Below are 24820 nucleotides of genomic sequence, written 5' to 3' on the forward strand. Positions count from 1 at the left end.
GTTTAGAATAACCTAGAAGAAGTTGTCAGTGACCTCAGTAACAAAGGCTAAGATAGGCCAAAGAGAGTGCTCGTTTTGCTCAAGTGTTTTGACATATTCTTGTCCATGTGTTTTTAATCTGCAATATTTTCTTCAGGGGAGGTCTTGATCTCATTGACAACAGGCTGTTATTTTTTTTGCAATGAGTACAACACCTGAGGTCCTGACAGATAGCTTTATTTTTATTTTGCTTCCCTATCTGTCCCCTATTTGTTGCACCTAGTCCTTTGAGGTAATAATAAACTTGTTTACTTATGTGCCTTCTGTTGGCAGTATCTGCACTGCTGTGTTTAATGAGTAATAAATAACTTTTTCACAAAACTTGAAGCACAAGTACCATTTTATGCATCAGGAATGACTTTCCTTTAATGATCAGTTTTTGAGAAAATGATTCAGTTTATTGTTGCAGTGGGTTGCGTAAAATGTAACTTAGCAGAGTATTAATAGAATGTAGTGCGTGATGACTGAGGGACTCGGGCTATGGGGTGCTGGAATGCATGCTTGCTGAATCACTTCTATTGAAACGAAAGGAAGAATGATTGCACTTTAAGCCTAGCAGAGAAAAAGATCATCTTAATTCTCTATTGCAAAAAAAGTGTTTACTCAAAATATATGACTTACCTAGAAAATTCTAAGCCTGTTATACTGTATGTTGATGGAAAGGTGCCTGAGAACATCCATCACTATATTGCTTTTTGCGGTGTTGTGTTTTTCTAGGAAAATATTTTGTATTATGTTTCCAAGAAGGCTCTAAAACATGGCAGCTTGCCCGTTCTACTTATTTTTTCCTCTTTCCAAAACTAAAACAAACAAACAAACAAAAAACCCTAAAAAAAATACTGTATTAGTTATTTCAGTCAAGGCTTTTAAAAAGATACTTGTATAGGTAATGTGCAATAACTGGCTTTTCAGTTTGTTCAAATGGGTCAGATGGCTTAATTATTTACCCGTGTATCTGTTTGACTATGACATCTAAACCAGTTCTTGCACCTGATCTGGTGTGTCTTGCATTGGTGACTCTCAAGATACACTTCAGTACGTAGAGCTGTTTAAAACAAGAAACCCAATTTTCTCTGGTGGAGAACATTGATAACATCACTTTCTTTTTCCTACATCCTCATGGATAATGGTATCATCCTCTGGGTACTGGAGCCAATGGAACTGTTTTCTCTTGTGCCAGATGTGAACCCTGCCCGTAGTGTCTTAGATTTGTGAATGGTAAGTGTTACTCAAGGAAGTGGATGGAACGACTGTTTACTTAATAATGGCTTTCAGTTGTTGATGGTCTTACCAAGCTAAACTGACTTAAGTGGATTGAAATATTTACAGTCTCCCAAAAGACTGCAGTGTAAAACTAATGGATACCTGTTTTGTTTCTGTGTCCGGTACAGACATAGTGCAGTGATAATAGACTAGATGTAAATAGCGTGCTTTATAGTTGAATCTCACTTTTAAAAAGGAGGAAGTGTTGGGACAAGAGTTCACTTTCTGTGGAATTTTAATTTCTTTTTAATGAATGGTGCTTAAGATATGAGGACATTACACCAGGATGGAACACATTTATTAGCCTATTGCACTACTTGTAGTCCTTGGCTTAAATGTGGTTGTACTTCCTTCTGAGGTATTGGTGGAGTTTGTTTTCTCCAGCCTTAAATCTGAAGATCTGGTTCCCTCCATCTGCAGTCCTTCTTTAAGACAGAGAACTTCACAACAGTCAATTTTTAGGACCTTCTGAGCAATACTGGATGACTTCAGCAGTTTCATTTTATTTGTGAGGTTCTGGGCTTTCCATTTTAAATTCTCGGCTATAAGGAAATGTGAACAATGTGATCTCAGGTAGATCCATAGTCTACTGTGGCTAAACTATTTCTGCTACCCAAGTTAATTATTTTAAGCCAGTGCTGTTATTTTTTCGCTATATTGCAGTCTGCTGAAGACCATGAGTACAGTTGTGGGGTTTTTTTTTTAACCTCCTGGAACCGAGAGTCCCTTGTTTTGTAAATAAGTCATGAGCAGTCTGTTTTTTGAGGAAGGCTGTACTGACTTTTCAAGCTTGCACGACTCTTCCCTCTAAAACAAACTTCACTCTTGCTTCTCTAAACTCCCGTGTGTGTTTCTAAATACTATTTGTTGCCCTGTGGAAACAGTATGGCCTTCTGCTAAATAAGCAGTTATTTTGCAAACCACTCGAGTGGATTACCTGTCCAAAAACCCATGGCCTAAATCTCAGCTTATTTCAGTTTGTAAAATTGTGTAGTACCCATTCTGCATTCTCTCTGCTTCTACTGCGTACATGCATGTTTTTTCCAGATGTTGGAGGGAAGCTACACAACCAGCTGTCTGCTGAAAAAACTATCAAAGTATCAACGCAGAATACCTGTAGCTGACTGCACGAAGATGTTGTTGTAATGCCTCTCAGGGCCTTCTCTCCGAAGGGTTTGGGGTTAGCCTGCACTGTGGGGTCTTTTGGGGGGAGGGGAGAGGGAGGTGTTAGTGCAGGCAGCTCCTGCTGGATGTTGCCGATGCTCTTGCAGAGTGTCCGCGCACACCTTAAATACAGGCAGCCCCTGAGATCGCAAATGATACGCAGCTTCATCTACACAGAAGCTTTACATGAATTTTGAATTCAGTAAGCTCACCGGGCCCATTTGTAGTAACCACTGAAAACAGTCTTAAAATCATTTTGTAGTTCATCTGCTGCTTAAAAATTTCGTGGGCTACCCGCCCCATAATTTGGGAGTGAAAGCACCTTTGGGATTGTCAGTGCTTTTTGCAGTGAGAACTGAATGATGCTTGATTTCTCTTAGAGGAGACCGTGGAGCATCTGGCGGGGGCAAGCGAAGCGTGTGGATTGTGTGAGGGGTGAGGTCAGACTCTCCTGGTTTGACTGCATCAGCGTTCCAGCGCAACAACTGCTGGATGTAAACAGCTGCTGAGATATCTCATTTTCCTGTTTCCCACAAAGGAAAAAACAGCAGCTGGGTTTGAAGTGCCCAAAATGATTTAAACGAGTTTCTGGTTATTTCTGCAGATATCTTCAGTTTCATCAACAGAAAGTGAGAAGGAAGGACGGACCCTAAACTACCCATTTTATTCAAAAAGTCAGTTTCTTACATTTTATGTTTTTGCCTCCATCATCCTGGCCTTAGAGAGGAAAAATGTGTCTATGCCCCAAGGTGGCATATTAGAAATGCCATTTGGCTGAGAATTTTAGAGATAGGAAGATTGCTGGTAATTCAGCAAGCCTGTGTTTGAATCTTCCTCATTTTGCTTTATGGTCATGTGAGGTGAAAAAAGGTAAGAATATCATCAGTACCTTGCCCACTTCTGGAATAGCAAAGCTGTGGGTGACTTTTTAATTACTCTGTGATTATTATTGTTTTTTACGTTAAGATCTTATTACCATCTGCAAAAGTACACTACAATATCAGTTTTGGGGGCTGGAACTTGCTGTTTTGGAAACAGAATTGTTTTGGATTGCAAGCTATAAGAGGGCTGCATGTCTGTGTTCAAAGCTGGAATGAGCTGCAGATGAAATCCTTAGTGAAGAATAAAAAGAAATATTTTTAAGTGCTACTGTAAAAGTAATGCTTCCAGGACAGGGTTATGCCTTAGGAGGATAGTTTTGGTGGACCTGTTTTGGTTTTGTTTTGGTTTTTTTCTTTTAAAATTTTTTTCTCTCTTCAGTAATTTGGATGTACCTAAATCTGGCAGAGTATTTACAGTGGGCAAATTAAGGTGTCTGTTTTGATAGTTGGTTCGGATGGGAGGAAGGATGGAGAGTAAGTAGTTGGGATGGGGCTGGAGAGTAGCAAGAAATTATAAAACTTCCAGACCTGATGAAATCACTTGAGTTCTGTGGTTTTGGCTCTGGAAATATCTGTATTTTGTGACTTCTACTTTTATAACGGCTCTGTTCAGAGGTGCCATATCCAGGGACCTCTCAGTGATGAAGTTGCATTGCTTACAGACATCCATTACACGTCTTCCTCCTCTGTGGAGAGGGATGTGCATTGGAGTTTGGGTGTGTGTGTGTGTGTGTGTTTTCAAAATATCTGCTGTTACATGTTTGTGTTGATAAAGGGAGGGCTGAAGTAGTACACTTAGAGGGAGCAGGAGATGGTGAGTTTTATAAAGAGAATTGATTTCTCAGGGCACTCACACTGTAGCTGTGTTTTGCCTCTGGCGTAGAGCAGTTTTACCCTCATTGTAACAAGTTACTTCTGTTAAGATCCAAGTTGTCACCTGTATCTTTGTTTCAGATTTCAAGTGATATTTTTTTTTAAATATTTTTCAAATTATTTTTTAAGGGAGTTTGAACTCAATGTGTGTCTTGGCCTTCATTTAAGGAAGTTCTAGAAATCTTTCTTTTTCTTAAAGGTAGTAAATTTGTACCTTGACTGTTGAAGTGCATTTGGTATGTAATCTGTTTTAACAGGATATTCTTATATTCTCTGTTTTACTGATTCCTTTTTTCTTTTCTAGGAAAGACTTAATGCAGAACTTTACTAGTTTTTAATTCAACTTTTTTTATACCTTTACCATCTTAGGATGAATATTTAAACAACAATCTTCAGTCTTGCTTCAAAATGTCCCTGTGTGCATCTTCTCACAAGGACCTTTCTCAGTTGCTGCCACTTCAGGATATTGGATGCAGTAAAACAGAATTGAAAACTTCACCTGCTGGTATCATCTCTCCAGTTCCCTACAGCTGTAATCAGTCCACGTTGACAGCAGAACACAGTCCAGTCTATATTCCCTCATCTTACATGGAAAACAGACATGAATATTCTGCAATGGCATTCTGCAATCCTGCTATGATGAATTACAACATTGCCAGCAGTTTCGGTGATTCAGAGAGTGTGTCTGTGAGGCAAACATCAAGCCCCAGTGCGTTATGGTCTGGTCCTGGCCATCTCTCCCCTCTGACATTGCACTGTCAGTCATCGCTTCTGTATGCAGAGCAGCCAAAGAGTCCCTGGTGTGAGGCAAGCCCGATGGAGCCAGTGCTACCTGTGACCAGGTCAGTCCTACTCATTTCTTTAAAACTGTGCTGAAAATTATTTACAGTTTCTTAAGTTCTTTTAAGTCTGTTGTTGTTTTTTTTTTTTTTTTTTTACATTTGACTTCTATACGTTGGTCTCTTTTTTTTAATGTAACTTCTGAAACAGAAGGTTTTTTTCAATAGTTCTCTTGAGCTATTGAACTGTACACCAACACAAAACACTACAACTGCCTTCAATGTGGCAACTCTTTGCTGTGTACAAACAAAAGTTCAAGACTTCTAGGTACTACTCTGTGTAACTACTCTGGCAAATTAAGTCCTTTGAGTTAAAGAAGTAAAGGTTCATTTTTTTTTCTTTTCATACAGTGTTTGAATTCCATTTTATCTGGATTTTTTTTCGGTTGGGTGGTTTTTGTTGTGGTTTTTTTTACTGCATCTTATAGTTGTGAAGGATTTTCATTAGCTTAGAATTTAAGGGAAATGTTTTCTTTGTCTTTTGGTTTTAATATTAACAGTCACAGAGCAGCATCTTTTCCAACCAGAATGATTCTATCTGTGAGTCTATGTTCAAAAGGGTGCTGCTACTGAAAAAGTCTGACGATGTTTCTTGTTGCTGTTCTCAACTGACTTTATAAAGATGTTGTAAACAGCAGATTCATGGGCTAAATTTTCAGCTGTAAAGAAACTGTATTTGCAAAAACATGTTCCCATTCTGCACATTTACTTATATTACAAACCATAAGCAGTGTGTAGATCACCAGCTGAGGAAATTACTCCATTCACGGACACACCAGCTGTTGGATGGATAAAAGCTCAGGGTGTTGCAGGTGCTGTTCCTGTTTTAGCAGCTGTATGTTTATTCATAGGGCTCCTTATTTAACTTCAGCAGTTCTTGTTGGTATGAAAACTAGTGTGTCCTGGCAACAGTTTTAGTTCAATTGTTAATAAAGGGTTTGCACTATTTTTGAGACTACCCACGTTCCTTCTGCAATTTGTGGGCCTTATGTTGTCTGCACAGGGCAAAGATGCGAGATCTGCATCTCCTGCTGACTTGTAGGCTGCACAGATCTTCAGCCTGGCCACCTGGCTAGGCTTTATTTGGAGTCGGCAGAGAGTAGCAGGCAGTTCTGGAGTGCAAATCTACTTTAAGTGGAGGTGTGTGGATTGGGAGAGGCTGTTTGGGTGGCACATATACAGAAAAATTCCCCAAGCAGGTCTAATATGAATAGGGCTAACATCCAAACTCTTCCCACTTTGGCTAATGTTTCAAAACTTTGACAGCTCTGGAAAGGCTGCTGTAGGTCAGTGTTTGAAGCTGTCCAGATGATGGGACAGCAGCTGGAATAGCCCAAGAGCAAGAGCTCCCCATCTGATGCTCTGCAGTGTGCTTCTACACAGACAGAAGGGAAACCAAACCTGCCACACTGGAGTTTTAAGTCAGTCTTCTGCCATTTGTGTAGATTCATACAGACTGTTGCTCTTGTAGCTGATGATGACCTAACTTAAACAGAAGTCAATGAAATCTGGGGTCTAAATTTGTGACCTTTATTGTTCAGCAGCAAGTAACTAATGTGTTGCTTGGTAGCTGGACCTTCTCAATGTTTCATTTGTCTCAGCGTGATGCACTGTAACCCCCTTTTGTGTATAGAAGTTGTAAAAAAGGGGAAAAAATAATTTGACATGGAAACACAAAAAGCAAGAGCTGTAGTTTCATTATTGTGGATATCTGTTCTGAAATAAGGCTGAGAAGAAAAAAAAAAAGGCAAAGCCCTGTGTTTCCTTTTGCTTTATCCTTTGGTGAGGTCTTAAATTAATGTCATGAACGTTATATTTATTGCCATGGGAACAATGACTGTGACACTACAGATTCATAGATTATACCTTGAAGGAAGAGTTCTTGAGATTGAAACTTAAAGGAATAGCTCTGGGGGAAGGGAGGGACTAATGCTTTAAAGTGTAAATAATTTTAAACAGCGTTATAGTTTGAGAAAAGGGGTTTTGTTTGAAAGATGAGTAAGAAAGCATTCCTACGTGTTTAAACCTGTTACATGGTTTATTTTACCTTTCAAAATAAAGCAAGATGTCAGCGTGAGAATAGTTTATTTTCTCTGGGTGTAGATTTCCATTCACATTAGCTAAACTAATGCAGTCCGCTTTGCTGAAGGTGATCACTGGGCAATTTGGATCTCCTTGTAGATCAGCTTAAAATAAGGAATCTTGAATTCTCAGCATTCCATTTCCTCATGAATAGGTTCGTTATATGAACACAGAAGAAATTTGTTTAACTTTGTTAAATGCAAATGTTAAGGAGCATAGTATTACTTTGCACCAATAGTTAAACAAAAATTGTATTCCATGTAAAAATAGATGTGAACTTTGAGACCCATTTTTTTGTATGAAATGGCGATATTGGTGATAATAGGTCCTGTATCTAGTGAGGACAATAGAAATAGTCTCATAAATGTTGGAGCAGGATCACTCAATTGATAGTAAAATGACATGAAGAGAAAAGGCATGTGACAGTGTAATTATATTTAAAAGCAGTCTGAAATTGATTTCTGCCTTCATCCCCTAAATAAAAGGATTTTAATTGAAGAAACAAAAGGTTTATTTTCAAAATGAACAGATCTATTACTTTCAAAAAAGTATTAGGAAACTTTATGAAGTTGCCAGAGTAATATTTCTAAAACGTAATTTGTTCTTTTCTACTATTTTCCTTGTGTTTCTGACTGATTGCACATAGACCATGTAAGTAAAGGTCTTGGGGTACACAGGCTAGCAATGCTTGCTTAATTAGAAATTATTTAGTAACTTTGTCTATTTCACAGTGTGCTAATATCATGTTTATACATTGTTTAAAATCTGCTCTTAAGCCATAATTATTTGCATTATTCTCCTATGCTTTTTTATTGTGCTTATTCTGTTGAGCACTTAAAAGTATTGTGCAGCCTCTTTGAGGTGATGGGTTGGCATCTCCATTTTATGATGTAATAGTTAGACATTAAGCAAAAATATGTCTCTTAGTTTTGAGATATCAATGGCATGATTTTCAGTATATTAATCCATGTTTGGAGCGTAGCAGAATCTGTGCTTTGGAGATACAAATATTGACAACTGTGTGGTATTAACAATTGCAGAAGTTACAGTGGAGGGAGTCTCTAGAAAATGAGAAAGATAAAGACTGAACAGTAATCTTCAGCTGATTTTTGCCCATTGTCTTGCACACATTCTGGGAGAAAAAGGAAGAGCCTTATTTATCCTACAGCTTAGGCTTGTGTGAGATTGAATTACCTCCAGGCACTGAATGCGCCAGTGGCCTGTAGGAGGGAAGGAAGAGTTAACAAGAAATTATAAAATCTGGACTATAATTTTTTTATTTAATGGAAATTTTTTTCATTTTCTCAGTGGTTTTTTTTCCTCTCTTCTTCTTATAATGTACAATAGTTCCGGTTTAAAAAAAAAACTTGACAGACAACAAACACTGTGAGCAAATCTTGCTATTTCCTAGGTCAAATCCTTGCCACCCTTCTTAATTTCTAACAAAAAGTTATGTTTAGGTTCAAGTTTTCCAGGTGTGGCATATGCATCAAACATTTGCCGTGGCAAAGCTAGAGGTAGTTAGAAGGCATGAATAACTTAAATAGTCTTGCTAATTCCTCCTCCTTTAGGGTAATCATCTTGTCACTGTTGGTGCCTAGTAGGAAATCACTGGCTTACTACTTTCAAAAAATATCTTGGTTCTCTTTATGGAAACCTAGTATCTCTATATAGAAACCATGGTCATAAAATAGAGAGCAGTACTAGGAGGTGTAAAGCTATAAATCTTTGTCCATGTGGTTCCTCGGTAGCAGCCAGGGTAATATCCCCCATTTTCATGCATCCTTTGGTATAGGATCTCTGTAGGCTTCCAGCCAGTGACCACCAGTTCTTCTGGAGGATCTGGCAGCTCATTTGTCTGCTGAGCATGCTGGCATGGACCAGTCCCAACAGCTCTGGGAGGTGGTCTCTAACCACACGTGGGGCCACCAGTTCCGGTTTGCTGTCTGGTTGCGAGGTTCTCAGGGTAAGGAACATGTACTTTAAAGCCTTCGACAGTTTCCTAGTTCTGTTGTCCTTAAAGACAACAGAAACAAAATGATTGGGTTTGAACCTCCTGCTGCAGCCATCCCAGGCGAGCAGATCTGATGCCTATTTGGCCTGCAGGAGGAATCCCTTCCAGACGGCTGCTCCGTGTGCAAGCTCTCTGCCAGTCTGCAGAAGTCACATGGCATGCATGTGTGCAGGGTGACCGTTGTAAAACTTTTAAGCAGAGGAAGAGGTGGGTTTTAAAACACTTGTCATGGCTGGAAGGTAAAACCCAACACTCCTCAGTGAGAAGTTATGGTGTGTGCTTTTTCTTTATTTTCACCCAAAGTGTCACAGTGCTTTAACAAGGGCAATAAACATCACAAAACAAAATAAATCTCGGTCACCGAGATGCTCTCTAGCTGGTTTTTATTCTCTTCTGACTCTCACAATTGGATCATGATTCCCAAGTAGAGATTAAAAATATACTGCTTCTACTAATCTGAAAGACCAGATTACTTTTTCCTTCCAAATACAGGGAAACAGGAAGGAATAGCAATGCTTTTTCCTCCTTGTGTTGGCAGCATATGAGGCGTGTGTGATACAGGCCTGTTGTTCTAAGGGCATGTTCCCCCACACTGATCCTCCCAGCGTGGCAGCAGGGGAAATGGAGATTCAGCAACCCATTTACAGGGGCAGGGTATGTGTATGTAATCGAAGGCTGGGCTTGTTAAACATCTAAACACCCATATGCCTTGCCATATCTGAATGAATTAACGTTTTTTTAAAAGCTTGCAATAACTAGCTGTACAACAAATACTTTAAATTTTCGGGTTTGGAAGTTGCTTAGAGAACCATCTTTTTTCCTTTCCAGATTTTCTTCTAGGAAATTGGAGCACATTCTCCTCAAATACTTATAAACTTGGTTTTTAGTTGGCATGTGGGTGTGTTTGACCTTATCTCCTGTCATAAAGCCAGCACAAAGTCTACTTTTAATATGTTAGTTAAAGCTTCTTTGACAGCACTTCCAGCAAGTTTCTACTGTTCTGTTTAAACTTGATCTTGTCGATTCTGCTCTGGCAATGTACCCTTGTTCTTTAGAAGCTGTAAACCGTTCTACCTGCTGTTTTATCCCAACCGATACTTCTCCTCCTTAATCCTGACAGAAGGTGGGATGAGGAAAATTCTGCAGTTTTTAACATCTGCCTCTGTGCTTAAGTGTACACCTAAAATTGACTATACAGTTTCCTTTTGTCAAACTGCTGCTGACAGTTTGCACATGACACTATTTTCTATCTAAAACTTGTATTGACCATGAAGGTAAGACAAGCTAAAACCACCAAGAAAATGAGGTCCAGAGAAAAAATACGCAATGGATGTACTTCCTATACCTAAATACGGCTTTGCAGATAACCCAAGTTCCGTTCCTCTAGCTTTTTGTTTACAGCATCTTGGTGTCAGGAATTGGCTGTTATTTCATGTTTTTATCCTGTTCTAATTTTAATCCAGTCACTAAGAATAGTTCCAGTAAGTTGGAAATATTTGTAGTACTTCAGGAATGCCTATATCTTACCAATTTATATGGAGTGATAATTTCTTAAATGTACGAGAGTATTTTAAATACTTTTTGTATTTAAAAAAATGTGTTTCTCCATTCTTCTTGCCTTCAGACTTCCTTTTAGTTAGCATTTAGGTGATCAACGTGGATCATAACCTTGAACAGAAAACTTTGTCTAACATTGAGTTGGTCTTACAGACTGAGATTCACGTCTCGAGATATTTGTCTCCAGCATCTTATTGAATGAATAGAGCCTCATTTAAAGTGTTAAATAGTTGAGACTAGATGTGTATTGCTCCATCTAGAATTTTGCCTTGCTAACAGTACGAAGCAACTGCAGCTCTGTTTGTGGTAATGTTTGTGATGTCAGTCCAAGCTGTCTGAGTTTGCATTTTCCTGGCAAAGCTTCACAGAGGCAAAGCCCACTTGGTCCACAAATTCCTGGACTTGTACATTTCCAAGAATTCTTCAAGATCCATCAGCATTCCATATGATTTTCCCAGAGTTCATGTGAATGACACATCAGCAGTCCAGTTTTATGCCTTTGACTATTTTAAAACTTTATAGCCTGTTGTCATTGAAAGCTGTGAGATCAGGCTATACACTTTAAATAACTTTATCAGAAAAAGGCTTAACAGTGTTTCACACTATCCTGTGTTTGGTAATAAGAAGACTCTATATAGAGAGAACAGGAGACAATGGAAAATAATGAAACTCTTTGCAACATAGATTAGTTCTCTTTCGTAACCGATGTTTTTCTTTTCTGTCAGAGAAACATTAAAAAGAAAACCTAATGGCAATGACTGTACAAGCCCAATCGCGAATAATCCTGGCTCAAAAAGGGATGCCCACTTCTGTGCAGTCTGCAGTGACTATGCTTCAGGATACCACTATGGAGTCTGGTCGTGTGAAGGATGCAAAGCGTTCTTTAAAAGAAGTATTCAAGGTAGGAGGATCAGCTTCTGATAACTTTGGTCAAATAAGTTGTTTCATATGATTGGGGGCTGCAGCAGTTGATCTAGTAATGAGTTGATCTGAAGTCCTGGTGTATGGTACTGCATGCTGAAAATAGAACAATACATGATTTGATTACTTTATCTTGGCTTTTATGTTCTTCCAAGATCTGGAAACATTACGAAGTGAGCAATTGATCTCTTGAGAGAAGAGGTAGAATACATAGAAGAGGAAGGTCCTGCAGCAAAGGCCTTGGTGGGATGGCACTGCAGACCTGTGAATCGGATTGCAGTTTGTGTCCCAGAGTAGACATAGTAATTGTGAAATTGTTATAATAGATACAGTTAGAGTAGGTAATTGTTTGGAGAGTTTACTTGCCAGGAACTATTCTTGACAAGAGTATGTTGCCTGGAGCTGTTGAGTCATAGCATATAATATCTACACAGTATGTAGGATATAAAAATATGCATGGTGAGTATTCACTACAAACCTGGTTATTACTTCTCAGTCCTCCACCCAGTATTTCTTACTCTGCCAGATCTATCTAAAATTTTCACTTCAGTGTTTAAAACCTTAAATATTTGGTATTTAGTTCAAACTTGCCAAGTGGCTGCAGTATGAAGTAAATGTAGGTCTCCTTGTTTGTTACCACAGCCTACGGGCAGTGCCTTACACACCGTATTGCAGCATTGGACCACTTCATTACTTTAACCTTTGCTGTAGTTATGCTCTTTGGCCTCATCTGGGGCCTTTTGGTGAAAACTTAATTGGATTGACGTTAGACAGTGCATGCAGATACTAACAGAAAATCCTGATATTTTTCGGTCTGTAATGTTCCCTTCTGCACACAAAGCCTTCAGCAATCTTGAGATATTCTTTTTGGTTTAATATGGCAGAGTTGGCATCACCATTAGAGTAAAATTTAACTCAAAATTTGTGTGCCTTTTCAATTTGTTGTGCAAGTTCTGCATGGGTGAATAACAATTTCTGTTAACCGGTGCGAGTACTTTTGACTTTAAAATAATTGAAGAGGACTTTGTCTCCAGTTTGTCACAAGTGGAGACTGAATTTGATCTCAAAGTGTTTTCTGTCAGGAAAATTATTTGCTTGCTCTGCCTTGCTCACATGTGCTGTGGCCGTGAACAAGTTACCCATTGTAGCCTTTTGTACACCTTAATGTACCCTGTCAGGTAACATTGGTTTGTAATTCAAATAAAGTAAGTTCTTGGCATAAAACACTATCAAGCGCTCAGTTGCAACTGTTGTTATGAAGGATATAAAGGTTATAAAAGTAAAATTCTGGGCCTACCATAGACCAAGATGTTGGGCTAATGTCCAATTAAAATTAGATTATGTGACTGAGCAACTGTGTGTGGTCTCCTCGGCTGGTCCAAGTTTGTAGTTTAGTGTATTTGTTCCACATCTCTGAACATCTGCCTGAAAGCTAAATTATCCCAAGGACACAGGAGTTTTAAACCACTTTAGTCCTGTGTGCTTGGCTTATAGTGCAACAGAGAGCTTCCTCCTCCTTTCCCACATGTTGTGTGAAGAGTGATAAACGGTAATTTGTTTTTGGGTCATATCTGCCAGTAGGAAACAGGACAAACTAAGCTGATCTCTTCTTTTTAAAATTATCGGTTCAAAAATTCAAGGTTAGAATTATTTTAATTTTGCAAGGAAATAGTCACAATGGTTCAGTTAAATAATTACTCCTGGGGACATGAACTCTTGGACTTGCATCAAGTAAAAAAACCTCTAGTAGTTGTATCTTTGCCTGATCTACTCTTAAAAGTTTGAAAAAAAAATAACCTAAAACACAACCTGAGAGGAAAGACATTAAGAAATGTAAATGTGTGAATATTTTTTGCCCTTTGATAACAATTGCAAGAGAGATTACCAGTATTTGGCAGGAGACGATCCAACTGTATTTACACCAAGAGCATACGCAAGTCCAGTGTACAGTAATAAACCTTTGGACCAGATTATTGATTAATGAAATAGAATAATGTAAAGGGGTTTGTGTGGGGACAGGGTGAAGTAGGAGAGAAGTAGAGGAGAACAGAAGAGTCTGTAGTGGTAACATGAAAATAAGAGGAAACACTTGTCCAGAATATCTAAAAGTTGTACCTTCTGCTTGTGCTTTCCTTTGTATTATACAGTACAGTAGCTGCTTTTTTTTTTTTTTTTTATTAACTTTGGTCCAGGGTCAGTCCTCCAAAGGCTTCTTCATTCCTGGAACTTACCACGTCAGAAAGCTCGGTAAATAGAGCTGTAGTTTACTTAAATCCTTGCAGGAGCGAAGCTGTGTGTGCTGCTGTTTTCAACTCTGCTGAGGAAAAAAAAAAAAGCTGCTGTCACCTGCAGAGTCCCAGTATACAGTAAGAAGTTGGAGGCTGGAAGCAAATTTCCACAAGAGTATGTGTCCCATTCTCAAAAATGAGTTAGTTAGAAGGTGCTTGGTTATCTTAACAGTCATCACTAAAAGCTGGTCTGTGTTGGCTGGTTACTTTTTGAGGCCACAGATCAATGTTTTCAGAATAGGCTTAAATATGCTTTTTTTTGCATCAGTTGAATGGAGCTTAGATATATGCATGTGAAGAAGTTGAGATGTTTAAAATTGAGAAGGTCCTTATTAGGGGAAAAAACCAAGAGAAACTGCTGGAGATGTTAAATTTTCTCTTCTTACTCTGCTGCAGGACATAATGATTACATCTGCCCAGCTACCAATCAATGCACAATAGATAAAAACAGGCGTAAAAGCTGCCAGGCATGCCGGCTACGGAAATGTTATGAAGTGGGAATGATGAAATGTGGTGAGTTTTGCATGTCTGTGTTGTTTGCTTGGATTTTGCTAGCTTTTTTTTTTTAAAAGGGCACAACAGGCACTTGGAGGAAAGCTTGAGCTGCTTTTATAGGAAGGAATGTACCAATTCTTAAAGCAGAAGGAGGTGTTTCATTTTCAGAAGAAAATGTGTGGGAAGGAGTATGGTATAGGTTAAGCACACGAAAGCAATAGTACCTCCCCAGAGCTCTGTGAAGACAGTTTTCTTGCATGCTGTGTTCTGCAGAATGAAAAGACAAGACCTGCTGCTGCCTGAGCCTCAAACCAAACTGAAATCCCTTTTGATATGGGGTAAATGAGCCTGTACTGTGCTCTGTTAGTTAAATGTAATGCAAGAACAGCAGTGCCGCATTAAGGCAGTAGTTAATTAACCTGGTATCCTGTCTCCAGCAGCGCAAGAGTGAATGCCTTGGGAGGAGTGTAAGAGTGAGGCTAGTACTTAAGTGAAACTATTCCTGAAAACTGCCAAGCTTCCAAAAATTAGCATTAGGGGACATCTTGTCCAGAAGAGGTTATTTTCAAATGATGCCCTGTAGCTCCTCATCCAAAGTGGATACCTGCTGTTTGTCACTGCACCAGTCACAATTATCCAGCCTTTTCTCTTATTCGTATCTTGTACTTGCAGTGATGTGACTTCAATGTAGTTGTACATTTATAGTTGCTATTATAAAAGTGACATTTAAGAATAAAATCACTTGAAAGGTATTTCAGTATCTACTATATTTTCACAGTCAAGGTTTGTTGTTGTTTCTTATAGGTTGCCCAATATACATGACAGAAATCATGCTAGAAAACATCACGTAGGACCACTGGAGTGGAAAGGAGAAGATCACTGTGCTTGATCCACTGTGATTTGCAAGCGTGCATCTCATTTCATCCTATTTAGTGTAGATAAGTAGTTCTATTTCAAGGCTAGGCAGTGTTTTCATCCTCCCAGTGTTTTGATCCAAAGGCTGTTTGCAAAATGGTCTTTCATTCATTAGTAACATACTTTAGAATTCCAGCCTGCATTTATTGCTGGACAATTAATGACTATTTGTTCTTGTGGCAACATTGTCTTGTAGCTTAGAGGCTCCTCTTGCCTTTACGTTAACAGTCTGGTTAAATAGAATACATCATGCCCTCCACAGCCTTTGTTTTATTAGGCTAAATAAACCAAGAAATCTTCCCCTCTTGCAAAACAGAAAGTAGACAGAATCTGGAAGTCGTCAGGGTAGCTTGTCCCTCAATCTGCTCCAGGCAGAAATAATTCTTTTTCACTTGGATGACCAGAATCAGGGACAGTATTCCTGTGAACACTCCTCACTGTAGTAGCATTAATGCGTATCTGTTTCCGTGGAAGCTTTTCTCTGCGTAAGCATCCTAATTGCCTTTTTCATGGTTGCATCATGCCAGCAGTTCATAATCATTCTGTGATCTGTTATGATCGCAGCCTCACTGTTCCTTTCTAGCGCATAACTTCTGGCTTAGAGCTACAATTTCAATTTTTCTTTGTATTATTTTCATACTCCTGAAGTACATTTAGTTTCTGTTGCTCAAATCAACTGGTTCTTTCTATATGAAGCTCTTGTTGTCTTTTGCACTGGTAATGCATCTCAACTTTATCGGTGTTTTTCATAAATACGGTCTTAGCTACTTTTGCTGTCTGGCCTCCAGAAAGGAAAGCTTTAAGCTTGCAAATAAGACTCCTTTTGAAACCTTACTTTCTGAACAGCGTCACTGTCTTTTGTTCATCTTTATGACTGAGAATTTTAGTCAAAGTTTTTCCATCAGGGGTTTCTATCAAGCCCCAGTTCTGCAGTTGGAGAGTTTTTGTAAAGGCCAATTCCAGTATGATATCATAAGGTGGTCCTCCATAATGCTTTCCTTAAATTACTCCTTTTATTCTAATTGTCCAGGGAGTCCTGGTTTGTGATTAGATCTCATAGACACTATGGTATTACAAGTAGTAAGTAAAAAATATGTACTTATGTCTTAGCCTGTGTTCCTTTTAATCTTGTCACATATTTATAAACATATTTTCCTGCAGTACTGAATGTTTATAGGATGTTAATGATGGTGTCAGACCAAAAAATGATACTTTGAAACTATAACAAGAAAATAACAGGAATTATATTTTTAAAAAAATATTTTTTAAATACTAGCACTGAAATTTGAGACTACTGAGAATTTGATTTGAGAGTCTTAACAATTTAATTTCAGAAAAAGGAATATAAAAAATTGCTCAGAATTGTCTGAGTTGCCCGGTGAATTGTGGCACCTGTGAGTAATGCTGATGCATGGACACACATGGTGACAACATTTAAACCAGACAGATTTTAAGACTGTATTTCTGGCATGAAATGTAAATGCTGTTTCCTGCAGACCACAGTGATTATCTTTCAATTTTTTTCTTGTTAGAGACATGCTTTAATACCAGTTTTTTTTATTGTACAAAGCCATAAAAGAATACATTTTATTTTTAATGAAGTCTTTTCCCCATCTCTGCTCCTTTCCCAGGTCACTCACTGAATGCATTTGTTCACATCTACTAAAACCCTGGGTAGGATAGAATGGCTTGTAAGTGCATTTTTGCTCAGTGGAGACTTCTTGCCCAGCAGAAGTGATAAAAGAACCTCAATTACCACTTTGTAGTTTATGAAAGCTTTTTATAAAACCTGTACTGTTTGCATCGAAGCTTTAAATTATCATTTTGCATATAATCAATAGACACCTTGAGAAAAAATACACATGTATGTATGTGTGTACGTATAGCATATGTTTCTGTCTGTAAATGTGATAAGGCAGTATGTGCCATTGAACAGTAGGAAGCAGTAAGAAAGTGTTGCTCTGGAGTTTTCTGGTCTGAAATTCTTTTGAATGTCATCATGTTCGTAAGTGTTGAGAAGTCAACCCAACAAGCCATGGGTATTTCAGTGAAGGCTGGCTTGGGAGTGCTTTGTATTAAGGTGATAACGATTTTCTTATGAGACATACCATCGTTGCCAAAAGCACAATGATGGTCTTAAGACACTGCATCTGCAAATTTCTCTGTGGGAAGTCTGTGTTGCCGACTGTTCCAATTAAGAAAGCTACTGCTAACTTTTGTCACTAGGACTACTAGCAATGATAGAAAAATAATTGCAAAGTGCTGTCACCAGGAACAAGGGAAACAGAAATACTGCAGTAAACCCTACCCAGCAAACTGGAATAAAACAGATTGGGATAAAATTGATCTTCTCTTGGAGCTTTCTGGTGTTTACCTGGGGAGCTGAAATGAACTGGGCTGTTTGCCAAAGGCAGTTAAGAAGAGGGAAGTTGCTTCATCACTTAGCTATAGCCACTCTTTCATTTTTGCTTCCTGAGGCTCAAATAGACCTTCTTCCATAAGGAGTTTTCAGTTTCCCCGTTGGACTGCTCTTACCTTTTATTCCCCCCTTCCACCCCACTCCTGCATCTTTTGCCCTCTGTGCCAGTTCTCAACACGTTGAAAATGTTCCAAAGATAAAGCTCCTTCCTGCCCCCTCCCCACCCCAGGTGAGGAGGATGAGGGGACGTACTAAAAAGAGATGGAGAGATACTGCCCTTGAATAGTGGCATCATTTGACAAGTTTGCAGAAAGAAAACCAGCGCTCTGTGGGCTGATACGGCTCAGGATTTGGCACTCTTTCTCCTGTGTTGGCTGCCCTGTGCGGTGCCTGGATAGCACTTTGAAATACTGTAAATGACTTTTCACACAGCAAGCTGGGGAAAATGTTTCACGGCGTTCTCTGGACATCAGATGTATTAATTGTATTTTAGCTATTGTAGATATTACTGTAATTTTAGCTCATGTTCTGATGTGTGTGTGGCAGATGGCAGCTTCTTTGTCAGCAGGTCTGCCCTATGAATACAGGCATACTCACCGGAACATTTGCATTTGCTTTCAAAAGTGACTGGAGCGATAATCATTTACTACTAGGTACTTGAGCAAGTTTTAAGTTCAAACATTTACAAAAACTGATCCTAATATATTAAATGGGTAAAGCTGCAGTTGCAGCTGAACTGGTCAGTTGCATAAGCAGTTCCCAGGGACCAAAATCAGTATTAAGAGCAATGTGCCATATAACTGCCCGCTGTATGGGATTGGTGATTCTCAAAGAATTTGTAAAGCGGGAGTTGCTTTGAGAATAGTGTGTTTCACTGCCAATATGAACGAGTGAACAACAGGCTCATTTTAATGACTTTTTTTTTTCAATGTGTCTTATTTCTTATATTCTTGTGATCAGTTATCCATGTGGTCTATGGTGCTGTAACTTGAGCTCTGGCCCTTGGTCCAGCATTCTCAGCTGAATGCAGCTGTTTTCTTGCACAAAGGATAGCTCTGAATAAGGAGAGTGCTGTAGGAAGAAGGAGGCATTTGATCATCTCGTGCACTTCTGCAGTTACCTGAACTACCTTTACATGAATGAATATTAGCAATTATGTAGTTAGGAAGTTTGTGATAAAGTCAGAAATAGTCACTAGTTTGGGAAGCTATACATCTTTGTTTGCTGTGCCTGTACGCAGATTGATCCACATCTCTGTGTCTAGTTAAGCCAAACATTAAGCTAGCCTATAATTATTTACAATATTTTATAAACACTTATACATCCTGTTGGATGTTAGTAGATATACAAGTAAGATTTCTCAGTCCTGCCTAAACTCTGGATTTGAATAGAAAGCATAAAAGTTCCTTTACATTGTTGGAATGTGTTGTTTTAATTGGAAAGGCTGCTACTTTCTGATGTGTCAATTGACTAGCAAGCTTAAATGATGTTTTCTTAGTTGTGTAATCTTACAGTGCAATCTTTTTAAATACAAACAGAATAAATTTTAATGTGGAAATAAATAGTATCTTTTTTAATTACTGACAAGCTGTGTTTTACGCACAGTACTCAGTGAATCAGCCTTTGCCTGCTTTGGCAAAATATGGTGATGATCACAAACAGTAATTCAGAATCTGGTTTGGGTAGGGTTTTTTTTCCATCCATTTTTTTTTGTCACCAACTGTATTTTTTTTTAGTAATGAGTTTGTTATGCAGAAATGTCAGAACACTTCTACTTTGGCTTTCTGCACTGGAAATGTGATTATAAAACTGGTTTTGTTTTAAATGGAGGGGTTTTTTAAATATATATATATATATGAAACTTGATTTAGTTAAATAACGTAAACTAACTTAAAGGGGCTTGCTATTTCCCAGTAAGAACCCTCCACAAATACTGAGACTTTTAATACTGTCAATAAGTATCACAACCAGATTGAATTATTTTAAGATGGAGTATGGAGCGCAGCTGAAAATTGTGCAAGATTTTATCCATTAGCAAAGCATGCTGGATGACTATTTTTAAAAGTTTTTTTTAATTTTTACTGATTTCTTTGATCACCTTTAAAGTACCTGGTCAGTTACTGGTGTGTTTATATTTTGGGTAGTCTACAAAACGTTACTTAAAAATCTTTACAGCAGTGAATTGGCAGAGATAATTTGGGTCTTGGCACCAAAGGCCTGATATTTTCTGTGCCACTGAGGAGTCTGGGTAACAGTACAACAGAGCTGAGGACAGCTGATCAGTGGATTCGGAGTCCCACAAGAGTGTACTTGATTCACTTCAGTGCCAGGAACTGAACTAGGGTCAATGAGCTGCTTCTAAGTGCTTGCTTGACTACATGTTGCTTCTGGCAGGTGTGTCCAAGCTGCTGGAATTTCCTCCTTGTGTCATCAGGCATCTTCTCCTCCCCCCAGTTCCCCCTTAAACCAGTAGTTTTTCTGACTTTATAATTTTAGATATGGTCCTTAACTGAGCAACTTTTCCATGTGTTTAATTAAAAGACTTGTGGTCATGTGTCTCCTTTTTGGGGGCTTCACAGCTCCACCAGCTACTGAAGAACAAAAACTACGCATGTTGTGGAGCAGCAAGTGTTTTCTGATAGCCCAAGAAAACGTCTCTTCTGCCCTGCCTATGGCTTTTAGTCCCTCTGGGCTATTATTCTTGTTCTGTCCTTCAAGGTGCCCATGTTCAATGTGCTTCAGCTTTCTAAATAGTAGAAACGATGTGCAGTGTTGCTTCTTGCTTTAGTTAGATCTCTTCTGGTGGTTGCCATCTCTACCATGCATGTTGATATGGAAATCAGAGCTGTGGATCTCTCTGTAAATAGAGCACCCTGATACCTAGGCATTTCCTCATCTATCTCCAGTTGTACTTTTTTTCCAGTTGCTTAGCTCACTGTTGACCTTTCCTCTTTGTCTTCCCTGATGGAAAATACTTACATACTTTCTGTGCATGACTTCAGAACAGTCTACAGCCCGCTGTGCTATTCTAATGTTTTTCTGAAGGTGACAAAGGACTTTAAGGGTTTCCTCTTGACCTTTGTGCATTAGTCCAAAATGAGGCTTAGCACAGAGTTCACTACAGCATCCAAGTGTATTTGTAGAAATTAGTCACTGTTCTTTGACTCTCTCAGGAAGAAAAGGATTTGCCCAGACAGATCATTGAAGAAATTGCTCTGGGACTTGAGTAGTTCTGCAGGTAACCTTTTTTGTGTGGTATCATCAAGTCTGCTTTCATGAATCAACCGTAAGATAATGTCTCGAGCTCTGATTGTCTCTGCTGGTATGTTATCTTTCCCTAACTGCTCTGACAACTTCTAGCTAGATGCCATTCAGCTGAGCATTTGGTTCTGCAAATCATTGATTGGTTTCCTTCAATCCATTACTTGTACAAATGTCCTGTCAGTACACCAATTTCATCCTACATATATTCCTTTTAAGGTTGCACCCCAAATGGTGCAGACTTTAAGCTGGACTTGCGCTGATAATGCTTCCAGTTCCAAATGCCTTTTCCACTTGGATTCCTCCATGCCTGAGGACTATTTGTTGAACCAGCTTTGCCTATTCGTCTTCTCCAATCTCTGGGGTTTCCAGGTAGAGGGTGTTCTCCAATGCTGAGAACATCCTGTTATCTTTTACATCTGGGGTGGTTTACTGAACAGGCAGCACGTGAGAATGTTGACAATGTGCAGTTCTAAGTTCCACATCCTTAAAGTTCTGGCAGACTGTTAGTCCTTATCCAGTCTTTTCAGTACCTTCAGGTTGTACCTGCCTGGCCTTTGCATCTCACCCTGCTCAAGGGTTGATGCAAATGGTGCTTGGCAGCTGCTGAAGACAAGGCAGGACTATGACCTGAAAAAACCATCTCAGCTGAGGAACCTCCACCACTGAGAGTCTGCATTCACCTAACATCTTATTTAGCAAGACAAAGCCTTGTCAACAGCATCTGAAATTAATTATTTGTGCCCCCACTGTCTTTATTTTTAACTTGGCTTATGTTTTGACCTCTTTGCTAACTGAAACCCCGGATCAGAATTGCATTGCCCTGTTGGAATTCAGACAACTCATGGTCTATGTAACTCTGGATATGGATGAAGAATGGTAGGAATCGCTGAATCCAGCAGCTTGACAAGGTAAACTGCCACACTGCCATTCCCCAGGTCTAGTAGCAAGTCTGTATTTTTAGTAGGCATATCCACTATACCTGTATAGTGTATATGTATACACATATACAATACCTGTATCCACAGTCAGCCACACAGATCAGCACAGACAGAAAATACAGTACTCATGCCAACACAAGCAGTGGAAAATATATGTGTTTATACAATGTGGATCCTTCCAGTAACTGGATTTAGACACTCAGTCTGTCAGACAGTTGGCCTATGGATCCCCACATCTTCCCAGCTGATGGCCTCTGGGTCTGCAGCCTCACCTTAGTGCTGGTTCTCAGCCTTTCTCCCACACAAATGGTCACAGAAACTATGGAACCCTCCAGTAACAGGCTTTAGAAAGTGTTATCCGGTAGCTGGCCCCTGGATCCTCTGTTCTTCCAGGTACCTTGTGTGCACAAACACACGCACACGTCTCTGGCAGCTGGTCTAAACCTGTCCTCCTCCTGGTAGCTGACACCCAGATCCTCTGGTCTTCCTAGTAGGTGGTTTGGAATGCTTGGTTGCTCCGGGTGAACTGACAAGCCTTTCCTCTTAACTTATATGCTGGATGTCGTGTCCAGACCACAGGCTGATCATTCTCCTTTGATAGCCCTGACAGTAGCCTGGTCAGTGTCACTGATTATGTTCTTGGGATTCTTCCATCTTCATCATTCCTTTGCTTCATTGTCTTCGTGCACTTTATGAAGCCTTTAATCACATACCCTAATGAAGAAGAACCAAAGCATGTGATCAGGGCAAGAAATATTTAGGCAACACACCAAAAAGACTTCATAAATGTAGTGATGTGAAGATAGCAACAGTAGCAGAAAAGGATGCTTTTGTCAAATCTGTTGTGGATCTGAAACCAAGTGAAACAACTTAATATGCTTGAAGACTCCATGGTCTCTATATGTGCGATAATATGTGTTGGTCTGGCATAGATTTATGTTAGCGCAGACATTTTCCTATCTATGAAAATTCAAGCTTTGAGTATTGTATGTCAGTGAAAGTGCTGATGACCACCACAAAAAAATTAACTTCTAAAAGATTTAGAGGACAGTTTAGCTGTGTTATTAGAAATGTTAAGTGCTGGAGAACTCCAGTCTAAGGATGTCTTCAGTGACTTAATATTTTTAATACGGTACAGTCCTGCACATTAGTTACTGCCAAAGATTATTTGTAAATCAGTAAACATAGTCCTTGTTATAGGATATGCTGAAGGATATGAAGTAGAAGCCATGGCTGAATGTTCTAGCAAGTCCCCATACCATGTTTTTTGGAGATGCTGTTAGACTCTTTGCATGGCAGCTATGCAAGAACAGATAACGGTGATCCCACCAATGGCACTGACAGAGCTGGAAAATGTTTCGTGCTGTCAGAATGAACAATAAATTAAGTCCAGGAATTTACAGAACTGCTCTTTGCAACAGAAATAGCCTTCTGCACGCAGAACTCCAAACAGGGGGCTTCCTCCTCCTAGTTGTCGATACCTGAATTAGCTTTGGGGAAACTTCTGCTGGCTTAGTAGGGTGTAGGGAGAAGATGGGTTGCATGTCAGTAGGTCCCTAGCTGAACACCCAGCTAGCAGCAAGGCCCAGCTGTGTTTTTGGCTGAGGTATTTACTCTGTAGCACGGCCCAGACTTTCTGAAGTCTTTTCTTCCCCCAGTTTACATCTAAAACAGAGCTTACAAACAGCTATCTTTATTTGCATTTAAAGATCTGATTTATCTCTTTTGAGGTCAATGGGAATTTTCCCATGGATCTTTAAAGGGGGTTAACTGAAGCTCAAAAATAAGTGTTTTTCAATATTATTCTTTGTGTAGTAGAATAAACAAAAGCCCCAGCTGAAGTCAGTGGAAACAAAGTTAGATCAATGCTGAATGCTCTAGAAATTCTGAAACTTAATGTTCAATATTACAACAACCCTTATTAAAGGGTTTTCCCCCTTCTCCCCAAACATTTGGATTTACGTAATGCAACATGGGGAGAAAAATGCTTCAACGCAATCATGTGCCTCTTGTGTCAGGCTCAAGAAGAGAACGCTGTGGATATCGGATCCTGCGTAGCCATCGTCATTCGGAAGATCAGGTGCATTGCATTGGCAAAGCTAAGAAATACGAGACGGCAACCCGCGTAAAAGAGATCCTGCTCAGCACAGTCAGTCCGGAGCAGTTTGTTTTAACACTGCTTGAAGCGGAGCCTCCCAATGTGTTGGTGAGTCGTCCCAGCAAACCATTCACGGAGGCCTCCATGATGATGTCCCTGACAAAACTGGCAGACAAAGAACTGGTTCACATGATCGGTTGGGCCAAAAAAATTCCTGGTAAGAACGTCAGCTTTGGTTTTGCTTATTTTAGTGGATGCTTTTACTATCAACATACCATTGTCTACCCAGAAATAATAGCACAGCACAGTAAATGTGCGGTATAAAAAGTCTTAAGCTTTTTATCCTATAAAGTAATGGGCAATTTGTTGCTCTCAGTAATTCACCTGGATGTATTTTGATTTAGAAAATGACCTAGTCCCTCATTTACTGTCTGTTGTTAGTCAAATACTTGTTAATTTTACTAAAAAAGTGTAGTTGGTGTTGCTTGTAATTTCTACCTCATTAACTGTAAGTACCTGATTAATCTGATTTAGAAGGTTCATTAAAAGTGGTATTAACTAGATTGCTATAAAAATGAATTTAAGACCAAATTATTTCCTTGAATCCTGATAGAAGGTTTCTAATAGAGTTGGTGAAAACTGAAGGGCATCCAAGCACTGAGTGTCTGCAAGCACTTCATTTGACAGAGCTGCTATGCAAGAGCATCACTTTGCAAAGCGGTGCATAGTATTGATCTCAGAATTATCGTGCGCTGTCCTTCAAAACAAAA

The 24820-nt window shown here is 39.2% G+C and overlaps 1 protein-coding gene across 5 annotated transcripts in view; it reads left to right on the forward strand.

Annotated features, from left to right (window-relative positions):
- The window catches only part of ESR2 (estrogen receptor 2), a 90804-nt gene that overhangs the window by 54289 nt on the left and 11695 nt on the right, over positions 1–24820 (forward strand). Inside the window, exons 1-6 of one of the 5 annotated variants that reach the window (XM_040601280.1) lie at positions 998–1257; positions 3071–3140; positions 4590–5062; positions 11438–11613; positions 14318–14434; positions 23971–24267. In XM_040601280.1, the coding sequence (XP_040457214.1) occupies positions 4629–5062; positions 11438–11613; positions 14318–14434; positions 23971–24267 (1024 nt within the window). In that variant the 5' untranslated portion in view covers positions 998–1257; positions 3071–3140; positions 4590–4628. The other 4 variants (XM_040601278.1, XM_040601282.1, XM_040601279.1 and 1 more) reach the window with 4 other exon arrangements.

This window comes from Falco naumanni, chromosome 7, assembly GCF_017639655.2.
Source record: "Falco naumanni isolate bFalNau1 chromosome 7, bFalNau1.pat, whole genome shotgun sequence".
In the NCBI taxonomy this organism is placed as follows: Eukaryota; Metazoa; Chordata; class Aves; order Falconiformes; family Falconidae; genus Falco; species Falco naumanni.